General features: G+C 44.6%; 1 protein-coding gene across 5 annotated transcripts; it reads right to left on the reverse strand.

Annotated features, from left to right (window-relative positions):
• Window positions 1-1,450: 1,450 nt before the first annotated feature.
• Window positions 1,451-21,061, reverse strand: LOC140460384 (uncharacterized). 5 transcript variants are annotated; one of them, XR_011954047.1, is made up of 4 exons: window positions 20,939-21,057; window positions 19,638-19,734; window positions 15,408-15,589; window positions 1,451-2,195 (listed from the first exon to the last, which is right to left on the reverse strand). XR_011954047.1 is itself a non-coding variant. In XM_072554902.1 (3 exons), the coding sequence occupies exon 3, from the start codon at window positions 7,434-7,436 to the stop codon at window positions 6,513-6,515; it is 924 nt and encodes a 307-aa protein (XP_072411003.1). In that variant the 5' UTR covers window positions 7,437-7,835; window positions 15,408-15,589; window positions 20,939-21,061; the 3' UTR covers window positions 3,789-6,512. The 5 variants fall into 5 exon arrangements, 3 of the variants coding, with proteins under 3 accessions (XP_072411003.1, XP_072411002.1, XP_072411004.1); XR_011954046.1 differs by lacking the exon at window positions 20,939-21,057 and adding an exon at window positions 6,429-7,835; XM_072554902.1 differs by lacking the exons at window positions 1,451-2,195; window positions 19,638-19,734 and adding an exon at window positions 3,789-7,835 and having other exon boundaries at window positions 20,939-21,061.
• Between the last annotated feature and the right edge of the window lie 898 nt (window positions 21,062-21,959).

Below are 21,959 nucleotides of genomic sequence, written 5' to 3' on the forward strand. Positions count from 1 at the left end.
AGGCTGTGACCAGTGGAATGCCACAAGGTTTGGTGCTGGGCCCTCTACTTTTTGTCATCTACCAAAATGATTTTGATGTGAGCATAAGAGGTACAGTTAGTAAGTTTGCAGATGACACCAAGATTGGAGGGGTAGTGGACCTCAGAGAGTTAACCTCAGATTACAACAGGATCTTGACCAGATGGGCCAATGGGCTGAGAAGTGGCAAATGGAGTTTAATTCCGATAAATGCGAGGTGCTGCATTTTGGGAAAGCCAATCTTAGCAGGACTTATGCACTTATTGGTAAGGTCCTCGGGAGTGTTGCTGAACAAAGAGACCTTGGAGTGCAGGTTCATAACTCCTTGAAAATGGAGTTGCAGGTAGATGGGATAGTGGAGAAGGCATTTGGTATGCTTTCCTTTATTGGTCAGAGTATTGAGTACAGGAGTTGAGAGGACATGTTGCGGCGTATTGGACATTGGTTAGCCCACTGTTGGAATATTGCGTGCAATTCTGGTCTCCTTCCTGTTGGAAAGATGTTGTGAAACTTGAAAGGGTTCAGAAACTATTTACAAGTATGTTGCCAGGGGTTGGAGGATTTGAGCTGCTGGAGCATCGGAGGTTAAGGGTGACCTGATAGAGGTTTACAAAATTATGAGGGCATGGATAGGATAAATAGGCAAAGTCTTTTCCCTGGTGTCGGAGAGTCCTGAACTAGAGGACATAGGTTTAGGGTGAGAGGGGAAAGATATAAAAGAGACCTTAAAGGTAACTTTCACACACAGATTGGTATGTGTATGGAATGTGCTGCCAGAGGAGTGGTGGAGGCTGGCACAATTGCAGCATTTAAGAGGAATTTGGATGGGTATATGAATAGGAAGGGTGTGGAGGGATATGGGCCAGGTACTGGCAGGTGGGACTGGATTGGGTTGGGATATCTGGTCAGCATGGACGGGTTGGACCGAAGGGTCTGTTTCTGTGTTGTACATCTCTAAGACTCTATAAATGGGTGATCTAATTGTTCGTTCACAACAGGAAGTAAACATCCTTCAACATCCATCTTTTGAAGACCATTCAGGCTCAAAGAAACTTCAATCGAATCACCCCTTGCTATTCCAAACTCTGGTTGAAATTCAGACCTGTCTGTCTAATGATTTTCCATTAGACAGTCTGTTCATTGTGGGTGTCAATCTAGTTTACCTTCTGTGAATTGCCTTTAATGCATTTTCATTCTTCCTTAGGTAAGGATATCAAAACTGAGTACCGTGTTCAAGATGTAGTCCCACCATTGCTCTGTAACTGAGGCATAATCGCCTTACATTTCTGTCATTGGCCTTTCTAATCACTTGCTGTGCTTGCATTCTAACTTGTGACTTATTTGCAAGGCCCCCGGATCCCTCTGCATCTCAGAATTATGCAGTTGTTCTCCAAGTAGGTAACAAATTGCATTTTACCATATTGTACACCACTTGCAAGAGTTTTGCTTATTTATTTAACCAATCTATCAATCTGCACAATTGACATGTCATCCCCACAATGTACATCTCCATCTATCTTTGTGTTGCCTGCAAATGTAACCACATACCTTTGATCCCCTCCTGTAAGTCATCTATATAATTGTAGAAAGTTGAGGAGCCAGCAGAGATGCCTGTTGGAACCCCACCATACGTTGTCATATACAACCAATTTGACATAAGAACCATTTTTGCATATTCTGTTTTCTGCCAGTCAGTTGATGTTCTATAACTATACTTTACACCATGAGCTCCTCTGTGCAATATGCTTTTTGTGAAAACATGTCAAACACCTTTAGGATATTCAAGTTCAGTATATCCACAGGCTTCAATTTACATCCTCTTTCAAAGAATTCCTTGAGGACAGCATGGTGGCACAGTGGCTCCCTCTCATGGCCAGAGACACCTATTTGATTTCAGCCTTGAGTCGACGATCTGGAGTTTGCATGTTCTGTCTATGTCTTTGTGAGTTTCCACTGGGGACTCCACAGTCCAAAGATGTGTAGGTTGGGTGGATTAGCCATGCTGGATTGTGTAATGTCCTTGGATGTCCAAGCTAGGTGAGTTAGCCATGCTCAATGCAGGGTTACGGGAGTAGGGTGGCAGTCTGGATCTGGGTGGGATGCACTTGAGGGTTGGTGCAGGACTTGATCGGCCAAATGGTCTCTTTCCACATAGACCCAAGGGACCACATCTTTCCCTTCGAGAACAGAAATATTAAATATGTTACTCTCCAGTCTGAGGAAAACTTGCCTGAATCTAATAAATCTTGGAAAATTAACATTAATGCAAATATGAACTCATTAGCCACCTTTTAAAATTCTATGATGAAATCCACCTGAACCCAGAGGTTTCCCAGCCCATAGCACCATCAGTTCGCTCAATAGCATTTATCTAATGATTCTCATTTCACCAAACTCCTCTGTTTGTTCAACCTATGGGGTTAAAGGCAGGATTCTTGACCATGTGGTGGAACAGAGGGATCTTGGAGTCCAAGTCCATAGATCGCTCAAAGTTGCCACCCAGGTTGATAAGCTTGTTACGAAGGTGTACAGTGTGTTGGCTTTCATTAGCAGGGAGTTTGAGCTTAAGAGCTGCAAGGTTATCCTGCAGCTGTATGGAGTACTGGTTAGATCACACTTGGAATATTGTGTTCACTTTTAGTCTCCTAATTTTAGGAAAGATGCGTTGGGAAAATGCCAGAGGAAACATCACAGAAGCGCTTCACAGGAGGCTGCCAATCACTGAGGATGTCACCTAGACAGGGGACGAAATGTCTGCAACACAAATTCCCAGCTCGGCGAACAGAACCACAACAGGAAGCTGTGTAAGCTGAGAGAGGGTACAGAGAAGATTTACCTCGATGCTGCCTGGAATGGAGGGCATGGCTTAGGTTGGGGGAGCTAGGGCCTTTCTCATTGGAGCGAAGAAGGATGAGAGGTGACTTTATAGAGGTGTACTATATGTTGAGAGGCATAGATAGAACGAATAGCTAGAGACTTTTTCCCCAGGTCAGAAATGATAGGACATAATTTTAAAGTAATTGGAAGAAGGTTTAGGGGAGATGTCAGAGGTAGGTTTTTTACTCTGAATGGTGAGTGCATGGAATGCACTTCCAGGGTTGGAATGAGAGTCAGATACATTTAAGGACATTTAAGCGACTGCTGAACAAGCACATGGATGGCAGTAAATTGAGGGGTGTGCAGGCTAGTCTCATCTTCAAGTTGGATAAAAGGCTGATACAACATTGAGGGCTGAAGGGTCTGAACTGTGCTCTATTGTTCTACGTTCTCGCTCCAGAACGATGCAGCAGCAGTATTGGAAGAACAATATTGCGTCAAACCCCTTGACCCTTCCAGAGATGGGCACTGTCGATGGAAACTCTGTTAAATTCTGCCAGCAATCAGGTGATAGCCGGGTGGGGGGAGGGTGGCAGCCGTGAGACTGAACTTGCTGACTTGAGGGTTTTTAGTTTTGGTTGCTACGTGCAATGAAGTGTGAATCATTGTTTCAGCAGTTGGTTCTGTGTGTTGTTTCTGAGTCAGTGGCCAAATTAAGGTGATTCACCCACAACCAGAGCAAGAGGCTGGGATTAATATTGACTCCACTGCATTCAGTATGACATCACGTCAATACTGTTAGAAAGGGAAAGCTGACACCAACTCCCACCCCACCAGAGATCTCAAACCAAAACACCCAAAGAGAAGCGCATCATCCTATAATCTGTAAAATTAATGTGAAAAGTGGTGTAACCTGCTCTAATGTTTAAAAATAAATCCCTGACACTTTAAAATCAACAAAAATCCATTTATTTATCTAACAGTAACGGTGAACAGATGAACTAAACTATTAACAAACCAAATAAATCTCTTCTAACTACTGACTGTTTCAGAATAAAACAAGGTTCTCGTGATATGCTGATCCAATAAATATAATTCCCTCTTGTAACAAGAAATAGAATTTAGTCTCTCAGATTACAGCCAGGTTACGTGTCTCTTGGAATACTCTGTGCCACCTTCTGTTGAATCTTCTGTCAGGAATGCCCTTCTCAGATTTTTTTTAAATGATGCATTCTCTAATACAGAGATGACTGACATCCAATTTTCCCCTCTCAATAGAACTGAGGACTTTTGGCTCTCGTGAGGGGGAGTTAGAGATTTGGGCGTTCAGTCGATTGTACCCTGAAGGTGGCAACACAGGTCAGTGGCGTGGTCACAAAGGTTTCATTTGGCGGTGTGTAAATAAATTGTTTTCCTGGAAGCCAAGTGATTTGACCAGCTACATCACTCCTGGATACCTCTGCCTAAAACAACAAAAAAACGTTAGGGTCTGGGCTACCTTCCCAGAATGTTTTGAGGGGATCTGGCCTGGTCCATAACACTGAACACCTGCAAATTGTGTCTCCAGGAAGGATGTAGTGAAACTTGAAAGGGTTCAGAAAAGATTTAAATGGATGGTTCGGAGGTTGGAGGGTTTGAGTTACAGGGAGAGATTGAATAAGTTGCAGGTATTTTTCCCTGGAACATCGGAGGCTGAGGAGTGACCTGGTAGATATTTATAAAATTATGAGGGGCACAGATAGGGTAAATAGTCAAAATCTTTTCCCCAGGATGGGGAATCCAAAACTGGAGGTTTAGGATGAGGGGGAAAAGATTTAAAAGGGACCTGAGGGGAGACCTTTTCACGGAGAGAGTGGTGTATGTATGGAATGAGCTGCCAGAGGAAGTGGTGGAGGCTGGTACAATTTCAACATTTAAAAGGCATCTGGATTGAACATGAATAGGAAGAGTTTAGAGGGATACGGACTAGTTCTGGCAAATGGGATGAGATTAATTTGGGATATGCAGTCAGCATGGACGAGTTGGACTGAAGGGTCTGTTTCCCTGCTGTGCATTTCTTTTGACTCGAAGTCTCCAAAAGATACCACATTGCTTCAACCGAACTCTGAAACCCAACGTTACTGACAGATTCTTTGTGTGTGAACCCGAGAGGCCGTAGAGATGGTCGTAGAGATGTACAGCACTGAAACAGACCCTTCGGTATAACTCGTCCAGAATGACCAGACATCCAACATTTAATCTACTCCCATTTGTCAGCATTTAGCTCATATACCCATCCAGATGCTTTTTAAATGTTGTCATTGTACCAGCCTCCACAACTTCCCCTGGCAGCTCATTCTGTACATGCACCACCCTCTGTGTGAAAACTTGTCCCTTGAGGTCCCATGCTAAGTTGCCTGTAGTGTTAGGGTGGGTTACTCTTCGGAGGGTCAGTGAGGACTTGTTGGGCCGAAGGGCCTGTACTAACGCTGTAGGGAATCTAATCAAAAGGCACCTGGATGGGTGTATGAACAGGAAGAGTTTCGAGGGGTGCTGGCAAATGGGACTAGATTAATTGAGGATATCTGGTCAGCATGAATGGGTTGGACCAAAGGGTCGGTTTCCAGCACTTGGCCTATATCCCTCTCAACCATTCCTATTCATGTCCCCATCCAGATGCTATTTAAAGGCTGTCATTGTACCAGCCTCCACCACTACTTCTGGCAGCTCATTCCATCCATGCGTCACCCCCTGCATGAAAAGGTTGCCCTTTAGGTCCCATTTAAATCTTTCCCCTCTCACCATAAACCCTCTGGTTCTGGACTACCCAACCTCCAGGGAAATGACCTTGTTATTTACCCTATCCATACTCCTCATGATTTTATAAACCCATATAAGGTCACCCCTCAACCTCTGACACTTCAGGGAAAACAGCCCCAATCTATTCAACCTCTCCCTGTAGCCCAAACTCTCGGCAACATCCTGGTAAATCATTTCTGGTGGAGAAGTCAATGATTTGGGTTAATACCTGAAACACTGACTTCACTGCTGGTGCTGCCTGGCTTGCTGTGTTCTCCCAGCCTCCTGCTTGTCTACTTTGGATTCCAGGATCTGCAGCTTGTTTTTGTCTCTAACGAATGGCAGAGCAGACTCGATGGGCTGAATGGCCTAACTTCTGCTCCATTGGTCTCACAGGCTTTGGTTTGTGCAGATTGTTTCAGTGGGAACGTGCAGTCCTGGGCTCAATGAGCAGTAGCACCCAATGGATCAAAGTTCATAGAATCACAGAATCCCTACAGTGTGGACACAGGTCCTTCAGCCCAACAAGTTCAAACTGACCCTCTGAAGAGTCACCCACCCAGACCCATTTCCCTACCCTATTACTCGACATTTCCCCTGACTAATGCACCACACCTACACATCCCTGTACACTGGGACAATTTAACTTCACCAATCCACCCTACCTGCACACCTTTGGGCTGTGGGAGGAAACCGGAACACCCAGAGAAAACCCACGCAGGCACAGAAGGAGAATGTGCAAACTCCACACAGATAGTTGCCCCAACAGTGGAATCAAAGCCGGGTCCCTGGCACTGTGAGGCAATGCTACTCACCACTGAGCCACCGTGGGAGTGGGTACAGTCCAGCAGAAAACAAAACAAGCACCAACTCTCCCACTGTCAGACTGGGCAGGAGGTTCAGTCCTGGGGGTGACCCACAGCAGCCTCACCGGCAGAATCCGATTGTTGGGAACGCTGGTGCCCCCGCTGGTGCCTCTGCAAGTTGCAGGCCTGGGTGAAGGCCTTCCCGCACTCAGGGCAGCTGAAGGGCCTCTCCCCAGTGTGGACTCGCTGGTGCTTCAGTAAGTCAGAGGAATTGCTGAAGGCCTTTCCGCACTCAGGACAAGCGAATGGCCTCTCCCCGGTGTGGACCCGCCGGTGGATCAGCACGTGGGAGAAATTGCTGAAGGCCTTCCCACACTCGGGGCAACTGAAGGGCCTGTCCCTGGTATGGACCCACCGGTGGGTCAGCAGGTTGGAGGCATGGGTGAAGGCCTTCCCACACTCAGGGCAGCTGAAAGGCCTCTCCCCTGTGTGGACCCGCTGGTGGGTCAGCAGGGCGGAGGAATCGCTGAACCCCTTCCCGCACACTGGGCAAGTGAATGGCCTCTTCCCTGTGTGGACACTCTGGTGCCTCAGCAGGGAAAAGGCCTGGGTGAAGGCCTTCCCACACTTAGGGCAGCTGAAGGGCTTCTCCCCTGTGTGGACCCGCCGGTGGGTCAGCAAGGCGGAGGAACTGCTGAACCCCTTCCCACACTCTGGGCAGGCGAATGGCCTCTCCCCGGTGTGGACCCGCTGGTGCTTCAGTAGGTCAGAGGAATTGCTGAAAGCCTTCCTGCACTCAGGGCAGCTGAAGGGCCTCTCCCCTGTGTGGACCCGTCGGTGCCTCAGCAGGGTGGAGGAACTGCTGAACCCCTTCCCGCACTCAGGGCAGGAGAATGGCCTGACCCCAGTGTGACTGCGCTGATGAGCCTCCAGGACAGACGGGACATGGAAGGCTTTCCCACAGTCGCCACACTTCCAAGGTTTCTCCAATGAGCGGGATTCCTCTGGTTTCTCCATGGCTGAAGCTTCAGCGGCACACAAACACGTGTACAGTCCCTCCCTGCCGTGAATTCCTCTTTCCAGGCTGGATAACTGTTTTCGGTTCCACACTCAGTACGCTGTAACAGTAGGGTCTCTCATTCAGTCCCATTGATGCTGAAAACGTACTGAAGCAGGGACCAAAAGACTTTGCTCCTTCTCACAGAATCTTAGTCAAAACTCGTTCCAGTCCCAATGGACTGAATGACTGTCAAACATTGACTTGAAATTGAGGACAGCAGACGCTGGAGAGTCAGAGTCAAAAAGTGCGGAAAAGCACACCAGGTCAGGCAGCATCTGAGGAGCAGGAGAGTCGGCGTTTTGGGCATAAGCCCTTCATCTGTTGATTTTTAAACTTCAGTTTTCAGATCAAATACTCTGTAAAAAGAGACTATAAAAGTCATCATTGTCACTGAGAAGGTCTATAGCCTTAAAACTTGTCTTTAAACATTTAGACTAAATGTAATGATGAATTATAGAACACACTTATTACACCAGAAAATAGACAGACAGCAAGGCTCAGAAAAGGGGGGCATCTTAAAGAATGTAAAAGATAGGGACACCTGGGCTTACCAAGTGATAACAGGATGCTGTAAGACAATTAAGAAGGTTTGCCTTAGCATCGGTGAATCTGTTTGAACAGGACACCAAGTGATAACATTCACAGCCGTTCCCTTGTGAAATTAATGACAGTGTTTGGTTCTGACCCTGAAACGAAACTCGGTACTATCAAAAACTTTGTAATTAACACTCAGTTGCTGTCAATTATAATGGATTTGTATACCCCTTGCAAGAAGGGCAGTCACAGAGAAAATAAATCTTTGCTGTTACAAAACCCTGACTTGAGAGTTCAAAAGGACACTAGAGATAGACACCATTTTAGTGCTGAGGCTGTTGAATCCAGTAGAAAATTAACTCTTAGTGCTTAGCTGGTATGGATCGAATTTAATTGCATTTTGAGAAGCCAATTCTGGTTATGAAATGCAAATTCTATAAAAGGAAATACTGATAAAGCTTTAAATTACTTGCTGTTTTTACGGACTGCCCCACTGTCAATTCTAACTAATTAGATCTTATGTCTTATTTGAATTTGAATCACAAACTTGAAAAGTAGGCATGTTTCATTCGAAGACAAATGAATCAGTTTGAGTGCAACCTTACGGTAACATCTCTGCCTCAGGTACAGAATGGTTTAGTGCTTAAAAAGCAGGAGTCTGCTCCTAGCTTAGAAATTATTCAAGGTCGAATATTGAAGAGATTCTTGCACAATGTGTCGGGAAGCCATTTTATGATTGAACGTTTGCCCTCCTTACTAAGAAGCTGTTTTATAAAAGAAATGTATCTGACAATGTGAGCTGTGCAAGGTTATCTTGTGAACTCTCCAATTAGCTGAGACTGGTACCTCTTTATGAGAGGAGTTTATCTCACTAGCAGGCGCCTAACTCAGCTGTTTATCCCACCTGACGAATGGCTTAGGGCCTGTCGGAGTGATTAGTCAAGCTTCACAGACCTGTCAATTCGCTTTTCTTCCTTATGAATTATTGTCTTTCACTATTATCTGTCTAATTAAGAACATGCAATTTCTTTTTCAAAATATTGTACAAAGGAAGCCACTTTGTATCAATACATTGGGGTAGCCTGCTGGGCAATTGAACAGCTGGTAACCTACTCTCCTAGATTATTAGAACCAAGTTAGTTTACCTTATAGGAATCAATGTTATGTTGGCACAGTGATGCTTTCAGTGAATAAAGAGGATAACTAAAATTATACTAAACTGTCCAAAACAGGTTTTTATTCCAGACTTCCAAACAGTACGATTTCCAGGACGAACCAAGAGGGAGGCTTTACAGGTCTGAGTCCACAAGGGATTCCCTGGGTGGTCTTAAATCTCCACTTTAACATCAGTCCAGGGTAGAAATTCAGAACAAGCAATTCTTTTTCTGCAGAACAATCTTTTCTTTTGTTATTCCACAAAATTGAAAGCACCATCCCAATGTCTCTCCCCCTATCCATTCTCACTCCACTCTAATTTTCCTGAAGGATGCTAATTCAGGATCTTACAGTGCCAAAAAAGTTAAAAAAAAAACATCGCTTTTGAATAACTCTACCTGAAAGTTAACATCTTTCACGACATTGGGATACTGCTCAGTGTGAGCAGACCTGATTTTGGGAAGCAAAGAAAAACTGTAAGTTCAGGATAAAACTGCAATACAGCGTCTTTAGAAACATCCAGACACGGGGTCAAGGCATTGACACCAACACCAGTGAGAAACTAAACATACAGACGTGGCAAACCATCTGTCTTTAGTCTTTTAGAATGGGTTGTAGGTATCATTAATATGTAAATCTCAGAACTTCTTACAAATCACCTTCTCGAGATAACATAAGTTTTGTAACAAAAGGTGACACCTCAGCTCAGACAATGCATTAAAGGTCAGTCTGTATCCCAATGTTGAATCTGACAAGTTCTGTTTCCAAAGTGAAGTTTACAAAATATTATATGCATGCACTGACTGCATTGACTGCCAGCAGATTGCGCATTTTTTGAATAAAATCAAATGTTTGGATCAGAAATTGGCTAGCTGAAAGAAGACAGAGGGTGGTCGTTGATGGGAAATATTCATCCTGGAGTTCAGTTACTAGTAAGGTACAAGGATCTGTTTTGGGTCCACTGCTCTTTGTCATTTTATTAATGACCTGGATGAGGGCATAGAAGGTGGGTTTGTAAATTCGCGGATGACACTAAAGTCGGTAGAGTTGTGGATACTGACTAAGGATGTTGTCAGTTACAGAGGGACGTAGATAAGCTGCAGGGCTGGGCTGAGAGGTGGAAAATGGAGTTTAATGCAGAAAAGTGTGAGGTGATTCACTTTGGAAAGAGCAACAGGAATGCAGAGTACTGGGCTAATGGTAAGACTCTTGGTAGTATAGATGAGCAGAGAGATCTTGGTGTCCAAGTACGTAGATCCTTGAAAGTTACCCAGGTTGATAGGGCTGTTAAGAAGGCATACGGTGTGTTAGCTTTTGTTGGTAGAGGGATTGAGTTTCAGAACCATGAGATCATGCTGCAGCTGTACAAAACTCTGGTGCGGCCAGATTTGGAGTATTGCGTACAGTTCTGGTCACCGCATTATAGAAAGGATGTGGAAGCTTTGGGAAAGGTTCAGAGGAGAGTTACTAGGATGTTACCTGGTATGGAGGGAAGGTCTTAGGAGGAAAGGCTGAGGGGCTTGCGGCTGTTTTGGTTAGAGAGAAGAAGATTGTAAGATGACTTAACTGAGACATAAGATAATCAGAGAGTTAGATTGATTGGACAGTGAATGCCTTTTTCCTTGGATGGCAATGGCTAGCACGAGGGGATATAATTTTAAATTGAGGGGTGATAGATATAGGACAGATGGTCAGAGGTAGTTTCTTTACTCAGAGTAGTAGAGGTGTGGAACGTACTGCCTGCAATAGTAGTAGACTCGCCAACGTCAAGGGCATTTAAATGGTCATTGGATAGGCATATGGACGAGAATGGAATAGTGTCGGTTAGATGAGCTTCAGATTGGTTCCACAGGTCGGTGCAACATTGAGGGCCGAAGGGTCTGCACTGCGCTGTAATGTTCTATGTATCCATAAATATAATTCTGCAAATACAAATTCACCCTGTACACTTATATGCATGTGTGCGTGCATGAGAGAAAGCAAATGTCTATGTCTATGCTGTTTATCTCTGTCTGTTTGATAACAAATGCTTTATTTCTGTAAATGTTGTTATAAATCAGAGTTGGGTACTAATAGTTAGATGTAAGGGAGAGAGAATTCCTCAAGTTGGGTACCATAAGAATCCTGGGAGACCTTTATTTCTGGCTTACTTCCCAATGAACAAACATTAAACACACTCACCTATTTATTTCTAATTTTGTTTCATTTTTCTTGTTTATTCCCCACTACGATGAGTCTCTCTGTCTGGATGGTTGACAGGCTGGAGCAATGTGGGTTGGGCCTAGAGTGACTGAATGTTTTATTGTTCTGGAAGGTGGAAAAGGGGGTCAAAGCTTCAGCAAAAACCCAGCAGAGCTGAGGAGATACGACACCTTACTCTGTGGGAACAGGAAGATCAAAGAGGACAGAGAAATCAGGACCTGAAATCCGAGCTGACACCAGACTACCCTGTGATCAGTGCTTTGATTAACAATGCCAACCATCTACCTTTACCGAGCTTCCCATTAAACTTCTCTGTAAGGAGTCTCAGATTATAATTATTCTCTTCAATGTGTGCAGCCAATTCATTCACTTTTGTTACAATGCAGCACACATTCAGCTTTTACTTTTATTTTTTGTGATCTTTTGAATCCAGCTTTGATTGCTGGTACTTTTATCCTCCTTGTCCCTTTTTATCGTTCTCTAACATTCATTTTCCACATCACCACACTGCTCACTGGCCTTGATTTGGATTAGCCATGCTAAATTGCCCATTGTGCCCAGGGATGTGCAGGTTAGGTGGGTTAGCCAAGGGAAATGCACAGTTATAGTTTCACAGTAATAGAAGCAGGAGTAGGCCATTTGGCCCATCCAGCCTGCTCTGCCATTCATTAAGATCATCATCTCAGCTCCTCCTATCTACATTGTCCCAACTACCCTTTAATTCCCGATAATGCAATAACCCAGCAAACTATATACTGAATATATTTAATAAAGCTGCTGCTACTGCTTCCTTGGGCAGAGAATTCCATAGATTCACCACATTCCAGGGAAAGCAATTCTTCCTCATCTCTGTCCTAAATCTACTCTCCCTAATCTTGAAGCCATGTCCCCTAGTCCTAGTCTAATTCACCAGCAGAAATGACAGGACAGGATAGGTGGGGTGGGGGTGGGTCTGGGTGGCATGGTCTTCAGAGGGATCAGCGTTACCTTTATGAGCTGAATGGCCTGATTCCACACCTTGGGCTTCAATGATTTACCAAGGTTGTGCGCGCTCCGGATGACAGCTCCCAGAACCTCTCACTTTCTGCAAATCGAAAGACAAGTCCCACCCTGCCCTCTCGTATGTGTGTTCTGTAACTGCTTAATCATTTCGAGTGAATCCAGCCCACACCTCCCACTGCTGCCTGTAACCTTTACAATGCTGATGAAACAATGAAATACCTGCAGTACTGAAAATCGTAAGGCTTCTAACGATACCAGTTACTGATTCACTGCACCTTCTGATGGACAGTGTTGGAAATACAATGTTGAAGGCTGAATGAAATGAGCAGTTTAAAACAAAAACCCACCTAACCCTTCGCTAGGTTCTCCACTCAGCGCACACTACTAACTGCCAGTAAACCTGAAAGCACTTCATCCCCACAGTGCAATGAATTCCCACTTTCCACCAGAATTCCAGATGTGCTCCCTCACTCAGTTGCTGTCTCACAAATGAAAGATTTCATTGTAACTTCTGCTCCCAGTCAGGGCAAAACATCTTTGAAAACTACTCTGGAAGTCTAGTCTTCACAACCACACTTCTACTTTTACTGAAGACCATTAGAGTCATACAGCACAGAAACAGACCCTTCGGCCCAATCAATGGTACCGACCAGATATCCTAAATTAATCCAGTCTCATTTGCCAGCATTTGGCCCATATCCCTCAAAACCCTTCCTATTCAAGTACCCATCCAGATGCCTTTTAATATGTTGTAATTGTACCAGCCTCCATCTCTTCCTTTGGTAGCTCATTCCACAGAGACATCACCATCTTTGTGAGGAAGTTTCCCCTCAGGTTATTTTTAAATCTTCCCCCTCTCATCTCAAACCTATGCCCTATACTTTTGGACTTACATACCCTTGGGAAATGATCTTGGCTATGCATCCTATCCATGTCCCTTATGAACTTCTATAACGTCACCCCTCAGCCTCCAACACTCCAGGGAAAATAGACCCAGTCTCTTCAGCCTTTCCCTGGAGCTCAAACCTTCCAACTCTGGCAACAGCCTTGTAAATTCCTTCTGAACTCTTTCAAGTATCACAACATCTTTCCTGCAGCAGGGAGATCAGAAATATGTGTGGTATTCCAAAACATGGTCTAACTCAATTTACTGACCAATGGAGGAAAGCATATCAAACAGCTCCTTCATTATCTGATCTACATGCTACTCCACTTTCAAGGAACTATGAACCTGCTCTCCAAGGTCTTTTTGTTCTGCTTCACTGCCCAGGACCTTAGAATTGGGTGTATAAATCCTGCCCTGATTTGCCTTACCAAAACGCAAAATCTCATACTCATCTAAATTAAACTCCATCTGCCACTCCTTGGCCCATCAGCCTATCTCATCAATTCTAATTTATATCAAACCTTCTTTCCTCTTTCATTCACAGAAAGCTGAAAATCTCCATCCCTCAGACTCTACCCCACTCTCACTTTGCTGAACCTAATTCCTCTGTACCTCATCCTGAAGGGTCTGGTCCATGCTGATTAACAGGCCCACACTCGGGGGTGGGGGGGGGGGGGTCTAACTGAAACAGACAGAGTACTGAACAGCCAGGACAGAGTGGACATTGACAAGATGTCTCCATTGGTAGGAGAAACTAGAACTTCAGGGCACAGCCTTCGAGTAAGGGGAAGACTTTTCAGAATGGAGATAAGAAGAAATGTCTTCAGCCAGAGAGTGCTGAATCTATAAAATTCATTGCCACAGGAGGCCAGGTCACCGAGTATATTTAAGACTGAGATAGATATCTTCTTGAGTATCAAGGGAATCGAAGGTAATGGGGAGAAAGCAGGGGAATGAGGTTGAGAAATTTATCAGCCATGATTGAATGGCGGAGCAGACTCGATGCGTTGAATGGCGTAATTTCTGTTCTCATGTCTTATGGTCTCACACAGTGTGACAGAATTGGGAGCAGGGGTAGACCATTTGGTTTTTCGAGCCTGCACCAGCACTGAACAGATCATAACTGGATAGGAATATACTTACATCTGGGTGGATAGGTTGAGATGTTTTTTCACTGGAGTGTCGGAGGTTGAGAGGTGACTTTATAGAGGATTATAAGATTGTGAGGGGTATAGATGAGGTGACCAGCAGGTGTCCTTTCCCGAGGGTGGGGGTTTCAAGATGAGGGAGCAAATTTTGAAGGGGAGAGGAGAAAGATTTTAAAATGACATGAGGAGAATCGTTTTTTTAGGAAAGTGGTTAGTGTGTGGAATCAATGTTCAGAGGAAGTGGTGGATGTAGGTACAGTAACAATGTTTAAAAGACATTTTGATAAGTACATGAAAAGGAAAGGTTCGGAGGGATATGGGCCAATCACTGGCAAATGGACCAGTTTAATTTGAGAACATAGCATGGACTAGTTGGACTGAAGGGTCTGTTTCTGTGCTGTAGGATCCTGTAGCTGTTCTCTACTGGGGTCTGAAAACCATTTTCTTGGAGATCCAAGATGGCGGTGGTCTGAGTGGTCTGCTGTGTTGGGCTCTGTGCTATATCCTATGGCAATGTGGACATTTACCCCCCACCCCCTCGTTAACCATCCTTAGGAGAAAAAAATACTCCTATAAACTTAGTGAACATCTGGAGCTGCTAAAATTGTGGTTTGACAGCTTTAAGACCAGGATGAAAGCAAATGAAGGAAAGGGGCCAAAAGGAGTGCAGCAGGCAGGGCACTCACCTACTACATCGGGGGTGCCTGGCGCCATTGCTCAAACTCCCAGGGCAGTCCCCTTGGATTTAATGGGGCAGCAGCAGTTACTCTCGGAGTTTGGCAAATTCCGAGATAAGATTGAAGCAGCAGTGGAACCACTATCTGCCACGCTGGAAAAGCATGGTCAGGAAATTCAAATGTTGGCCCAAAGAGTAAAGGCAGCAGAGGAGAGGACCGTGGCGGAGGTCTCAGGAGGAAGGATCCAAACGCTGGAAGACCAGGTTCGGGTCCTTCAGGAGCAAGTGGACGCCCTGGAAAACTAAAGTAGGAGAAAAAGCTTACAGCTCGTGGGTCTTCTGGAACGTGAGGAAGGCGAAGACCTCATTGGAATCCTGGAGAAGTGGTTCCTGATGTTCTTAGGGCTGGAGTTGGAGTCGGGCCTGTTGAGTTTGGAGCGGGCCCACCGGATTGCAATGTACAGGTCAGGACCAGACCCACGCCCCCGCATGGTCCTTGTGCGACTCCTGCATTATAAAGAAAAACAGTTAATGATTGAAACAGCAAGAAGACTGGGAAGAGATCCACAGGCTTTGTGCATTAAAGGCTCAAGAATAATATCTTTTCAGGACTTCTCAGGAGCCAGAATTAAGAAGAGAAAGGGCTTTTGATGAAGTTAAGAGAAAATTAAGGGATCTGAACATTCACTGTTCCTTGAGGTCCCTGGCCGTGTTACATTTTGCTCATGGGGGGGCGGTATATCATTTTGATTCAGCAGAAAAGGTGAAGGACTTTGTGAATTCTCTGAATTCAAGAACTCAGGTTGGGATGGGGCCATCGATACAGACAATGGTGCAGTTCTTTCTGTCCCATCTTTTCTTTTCTCTCTCTCCATTTTTTTCGTGGTTATCGGCTTCTCCATACTGCCTTGATGTAAAACCGGAATTATTTAGTATATCGGTCAGTTGTGCATTATGCGAGGACTTTTGTTTTAACTGCTGTCCTTTTGGTTTTGGTTTGGGGGTGGTGATACCTGTGGTTAAGATATATGGAGAAGGGGTGTGTGTGTGGCGGGGGCGGGGGGGGAATGGGCATCCATTTTTAACTCTCAGAATGTAAATAACGTGTTTTTTGTTCATCTGTGAATTGCCTGGGGTTAGGGCACAGCCTCGGTTGGAAGGATCCAGGATGTTTGCTGTGGGCAAGGTGAGGTAGGGTGGTGGGGGAGTTATGATAGAGCTAAAGGAGAAGAATGCCCTAAGAGTAGAGGACTGGCTATACTGATAAGAAGGAACCTCCCTTTTCAGGTAATTGAGAAAATTAAGGACGAAATTGGACAGTTCATCATTCTTAAAGATCAACTACATGGATAAGAGTATGGCGTCCTGAATGTGTATTCCCCACCCCCCCCCCCCCCCCCAATGTGCACCCTCTTACATTTCTAACTGATGGAGTTGCTAAAATGATGAGTCTTGGGGGTGCACAGCACTATCATAGGAGGGGATTTTAATCTCCTCATAGATCCTGAAGTAGACAGGGTGACAAGGGGCCTCGCATGTATGATTGCACGATCTAAGCAGTAGGAGGACATGATTGGTTTGATTTGTTTACCTACAGTGTGGAAACAGGCCCTTCGGCCCAACAAGTTCACACTGACCCTCCGAAGAGTAATCCATCCAGACCCATTTCCCTCTGACTAATGCACCTAACACCATGGGCAATTTAGCATGTCCAATTCACCTTACCTGTACATCATTGGACTGTGTGAGGAAACCAGAGCACCCGGAGGAAACCCACGCAGACACGGGAAGAATGTGCAAACTCCACATATACTCATCCAAGGCCGGAATCGGACCTTGGTCCCTGGTGCTGTGAGGCAGCAGAGCTAACCACTGAGCCACCGTGCTGCCCCAGTGTGAGGAGTTGGGGTTAGTGGATGTGTGGAGACATCGCCACCTGAATGGAAGGGACTTTACTTTCTGTTCCAACCAACACAAGTGTCACACACGAGTTGACTGCTTTTTTATGTCATCAGATATTTTGGATAAAACACTGGCTTGTAAAATTGGGCAGATAGCTGTCTCAGACCACGTGCCAGCGTATTTAGATTGTAAAATCAAGGGTGGTGGAATGGATGCACGGCACTGGCGCACAGACCCATTCCTGTTAAGGAATGGCAAATTCGTTGAGTACATCAGAAGAAAGTTCAGGGTCTTCTGGGATATCAACTCAAGTAAGGCCAGTAATCCGGCAATACTGTGGGAGGCCACTAAGGCATATTTATGAGGCCTAGTTATTTCATATTAAACAAATAGAAGGAAGCCGAGGGAGGAGCAACAATAGATGCTGAGGAAGTATATTATATTAGGACTTCACTGGTCAAGCTGCAGCTCTCAGGGTTGCTCTCGACTCATTGCACACACAGGTGCCAAAAAACGGTCTCCTTTGCCAAACAAAGACTGTTTGAATTTGGACAACCTGCCCCTCCCTAGTATAAAGGCGGAACGGGTTTCCCTATTGAATGCACCAATGATGATACAGGAGGTGCAGGAAACAATAAAGCATCTCCAGATAGCAATGCACCGGGGTCAGATGGGTTCCCAAGTGAATTCCATAAGGAATTCATAAATGCCATCTCTGAGGATGTATAGCTATTCAGACACATAGGTTTGTCTTCCGCCCTCTCTTATGGAGGCTAATATCTCCTTCATTTTAAAGAAGGAGAAAGAGCCCGAAGAATATGCTTCATACAGACCCATTTCACTGTTGAATGTAGATTTTAAAATCCTACCCAAGTTGCCGGCCCTGAGGTTGGAAAAGATGTTGCCCTGTATTATGAAAGATGATCAGATGGGTTTTAACGGCTGTAGCTCCTCCAATAATATCAGGAGGGTACTGAACATAGTGCAGGTATGCCACAAAGATTGATCCTGGGTTCGGTGGTTTCCATAGATGCAGACAAGGCATTTGACCGGATGGAATGACTGTACTTGTTTGGGGTCCCTGAGCATTTTGCTAGACGGGTAGTGGTGTTGTATAATGATCCTAAGGCAGCAGTCATCACAAACGGCACTAAGTTTGATAACTTTCATATGGGGAGAGGGAGTCAACAGGGATGTCCTCTTTCACTACTGCTATTTATCTTGGCAATTGTGCCATTAGCTGAGGCGATCAGGAGGGATCCTGAAATAGTGGGGCCAGAGGTGGGAATGGGGAGCATAAGATTACCCAATATGTTGATGACGTCCTTTTGTTCTTGGCCAATCTGGAGGAGTCAGTTTCTCGATTTGATTCAAACAATTAATTTATTTGGCTGTTTTTCGGGCTACAGGATCAACTTTACAAAATCGGAAGCCATGCCGGTGGGGGGATTAGTGGAGGTGCCTGATCTGAAGGATGGAATGCAGTTCCTGTTTAGATGGTTGTCAAAAGGATTTTTGTATTTGAGAATTTTTATTACTCCTGCCTTCCACCAGCTGTATAAAGCTAACTATGTACAATTACTCGAGAGGATAAAGCAGGATTTGCAGCAGTGGAAGGGTTACCGTTATGATGGTTACGCCGAATAGCCCTGAATAAAATGAATGTTCTTCCTTGCCTGTTGTAACCCTTGAGAATGCTCCCGTTGTTGCTACCCAGATGAGTATTACGGAGGCTCAATGGTTGGCTCGGTTCTTTTATTTGGTGTCGCAGGCGCACCCTAATTAAGTTTACCAAATTGCAGCTCTCGCAGGGTGAGGGAGTGGGGTGAACCTTCTGGACTTGGAGACATCAAATATGCACTTTGTTCCCCTATCTGGGTGGCGGGGCATGGGGGTGATTCGGGGTCAATTTGGCTTGATGTTGAAGCCTCGCAGTTACGTTGTCTCCTAATTATTTATGAATAAGATGAAATCCATGACCGAGCAGTATAAGAGTCCAATCATTTTAAATACAGTGAAAACCTGGAGGATAATGAGGCAAGATGAGGGCAATTGGCTTAAGACCTCACCGTTTACCCCATTGGTGGGAGCCCAAGGATTTAAACCTGGGGCAATGGACTCCGGCTTTAGGTCATGGGAGAATAAGGGAATCTCCTGTCTGGGAGATTTATTCAAGGGGGAGGTCTTGATGTCATTTAGCCAGCTAAGTCAGAAATATGGATTGTACCTATTCCGGTACTTTCAGATAAGGGTTATATACAGAAAAAGATGATGGTCCCTGCTCAGCTTTACAGGTCAGAAGTGGAGAAAAGAGTACTCGAGTGTGCTGGTGTTCTTTCAGTCAGTACTTTGTATTATTTACAAAAGGGGTGTGCCTTAGGGGATGTGGAGGGAACCTGTAGGACGTGGAATCAGGAACTCCGAGAGGATACTTCATTGGAAGTATGGAAAAGAAATATGGGAAAATGTGAGCAAAATTTCAATACGTAACAAAGCACAGGCCTTGAAATTGAAGATTTTACACAGGGCTCATATGGCGCCAGAAAGGCTAGCTAGGTTCAAGAGAGGAGTATCACCAGGTTGTCCCAAATGTAAAATTATTATAGGCACTCTCACACACTGCTATTGGTCATGTTTTAAGGTCCAGACTTACTGGAGTGCTATAGTAAGGGAGCCGAAGGACATCCTCGGGATTGAAGTTAAAGTGGATCTGGCATTTCTTCTTCTGGGGTTAGCAAATTTGCCCTCTCCTGGGGAAACATAGGAAGAGACTATGTAACATTCTTACCCACTATACAAGGAAGAACATTTTAATTAAATAGACAGCGGAAAAAACCCCAGGTCTTACTGGGTGGCGTCGGCTAGTGATGGAGCATCTCCCCCAAGACTACCACATGAATATGGTGCACCACTGAACAGGGCGGTTTTATAAGACATGGAAACCTTTCTAAATTATATGGATGCAGACTTATCAGCAATATTGATTAGGGCCGTGGTATGCCATGGGAATCAGTTTGGGCACCAGTGGGGCCCTGGGAAGGGAGGCTGGGGGGAAAAGAATATGGGTACAATAACTGGAGCTCCCAGGGATGGGAGCCTCAGTGGAGGTGTAATGAGTTAAATAGAATAAAATAATGTGATGTAATTTAATTTGAATTCAGTTTAATTTATTTTTTAAATTTGATTGAAGTTTAGTTTAAGCTAAGCAGGTAAAGTTGTTCTGGTAGAATAGTAGTTAGCTCATTATTAATAGTATCATGATATGACATTATTGTACTGCCTCTATCTTTCTGTATTTTGGTATTGTTCTTTTTTGTCTATAGATGTTTTGTAAAAGATTTGAAAATGTTTCTAATAAAATATTTTAAAAAACATTTCCTTGCCTTCCCCCATAACTAATTTTAACATTCAAAAGTCAGATAAACTCAGCTTTGAATATATTCAATGACCCCCTAACTGCACGAAGACATCCCCACTTCTGAACTCAATTCCTCTTGCTAATACACCACTTGCCTTGCTCATTGCTTGCTGCACTTGTCTGACAACTGGCATTGACTGGGATAGAAAGCCTGAGTAGAAGGTAGCTGAGGCACCTTTGTACGTCCACACATCATTCCTGATGAATGGTTTTTGCCCAAAACATTGACTGCCCTGCACCACGGATGCTGCCTGATCTGTTGTGCTTTTCCAGCGCCACATATTTCGACTCTGATCTCTAGCGTCTGCAGTTCTCACTTGTCCCACATCCCAATATATCACCATTTAAACAATGCATCTCCTTTCTATTTTTATTTTACAGGAAAGACTATAACTTCACACTGTGTAACTGCATTTGCCATGTGTTTGCCAATTAAGACACAGACCTGAACCAACTTTGCTGCAAGTCAAGAACTGAACTCCAGAATGAAAAAATAAAATGGAAAAGGGGGTGAGAAAAGAGTGTGTTGTACTCACAGATGTTGGACAGAGGAAAATTGCAGTCTGAGGTGAAGCTCAATCTTCATTCAGAGAGAGAAGAACAGCAACTACAGCTTCACAAATTCATGGTCTAACGTCCGCATTCAGAGAATAGGGGCGTTCTCAATGGCAGGAAGACCACACTCCTTCCGGTCTTCTGGCGCTTTCTATTGGTCCATCAAAAGAATGTCGCGTCCTGTCTCCGCTGTCAGGTAGGAGCATGCGCACTACTTTGCTGACACCAGCGTACATGCGCAGTGTTTGCTGACACCGAGAAGCATGCGTAGTCTGTCCTGTGGAGGTGTTGGTGTAACCGACAAATTTTCAGTCTCAATGCTAATAGGAGAGAAAGAAAGACTGGTGCCACAAATTTGTTTTCCTGAGACTCAACATTTTATTGTTTTTGAATTTTGTCTGGCTGCTCAATTTTGTCTGTCTTTTCCCCAGGTTAGAGGAAGTACAAAACTAGAGGGGCATCGGCTGAGAGTGAGAGCGGAAAGGTTTAAAAGGGACAGATGGGATAAATTTTCACGCAGAGCATAGTACGTGTATGGAATGAGCTGCCAGAGGCCGTGTGTCAAGGCTGGTACATTTACAACATGTGAAAGGCTTCTGGATGGGTTCTGGAAAGGCCTGTATATGAATAGGAAGGGTTGAGAGAGATGAGCCAAATACTGGCATACAGACCACTAGATTTATTTCAGATATGTGGTCGGCATGGACCAAAAGGTTTGTTTCTGTGCTCTGCAATTCTATGACTCTATTTCTACATATTCTGAACCAATTTCACAAGACTAGGAATAGGTCATTCCTCCCTCACAGCCTGTTCTCAACTGTGGCTTAACTGCAAGTTTCAGAAAGATGTCTGCAGTTTTTTTTAAAGCAATTGAATATGCTTTCAGACGTTATTGATGTTTCTAAATACAACATTTTAGCTATTCTCAATGTTTTACAAATCAGCCGTTTCGCTGGTTCAGTGGTTAGCGCTGTTGCCTCACACTGCAAGGAACCGGATTCG

This window comes from Chiloscyllium punctatum, chromosome 36 (assembly GCF_047496795.1).
Source record: "Chiloscyllium punctatum isolate Juve2018m chromosome 36, sChiPun1.3, whole genome shotgun sequence".
NCBI lineage: Eukaryota > Metazoa > Chordata > Chondrichthyes > Orectolobiformes > Hemiscylliidae > Chiloscyllium > Chiloscyllium punctatum.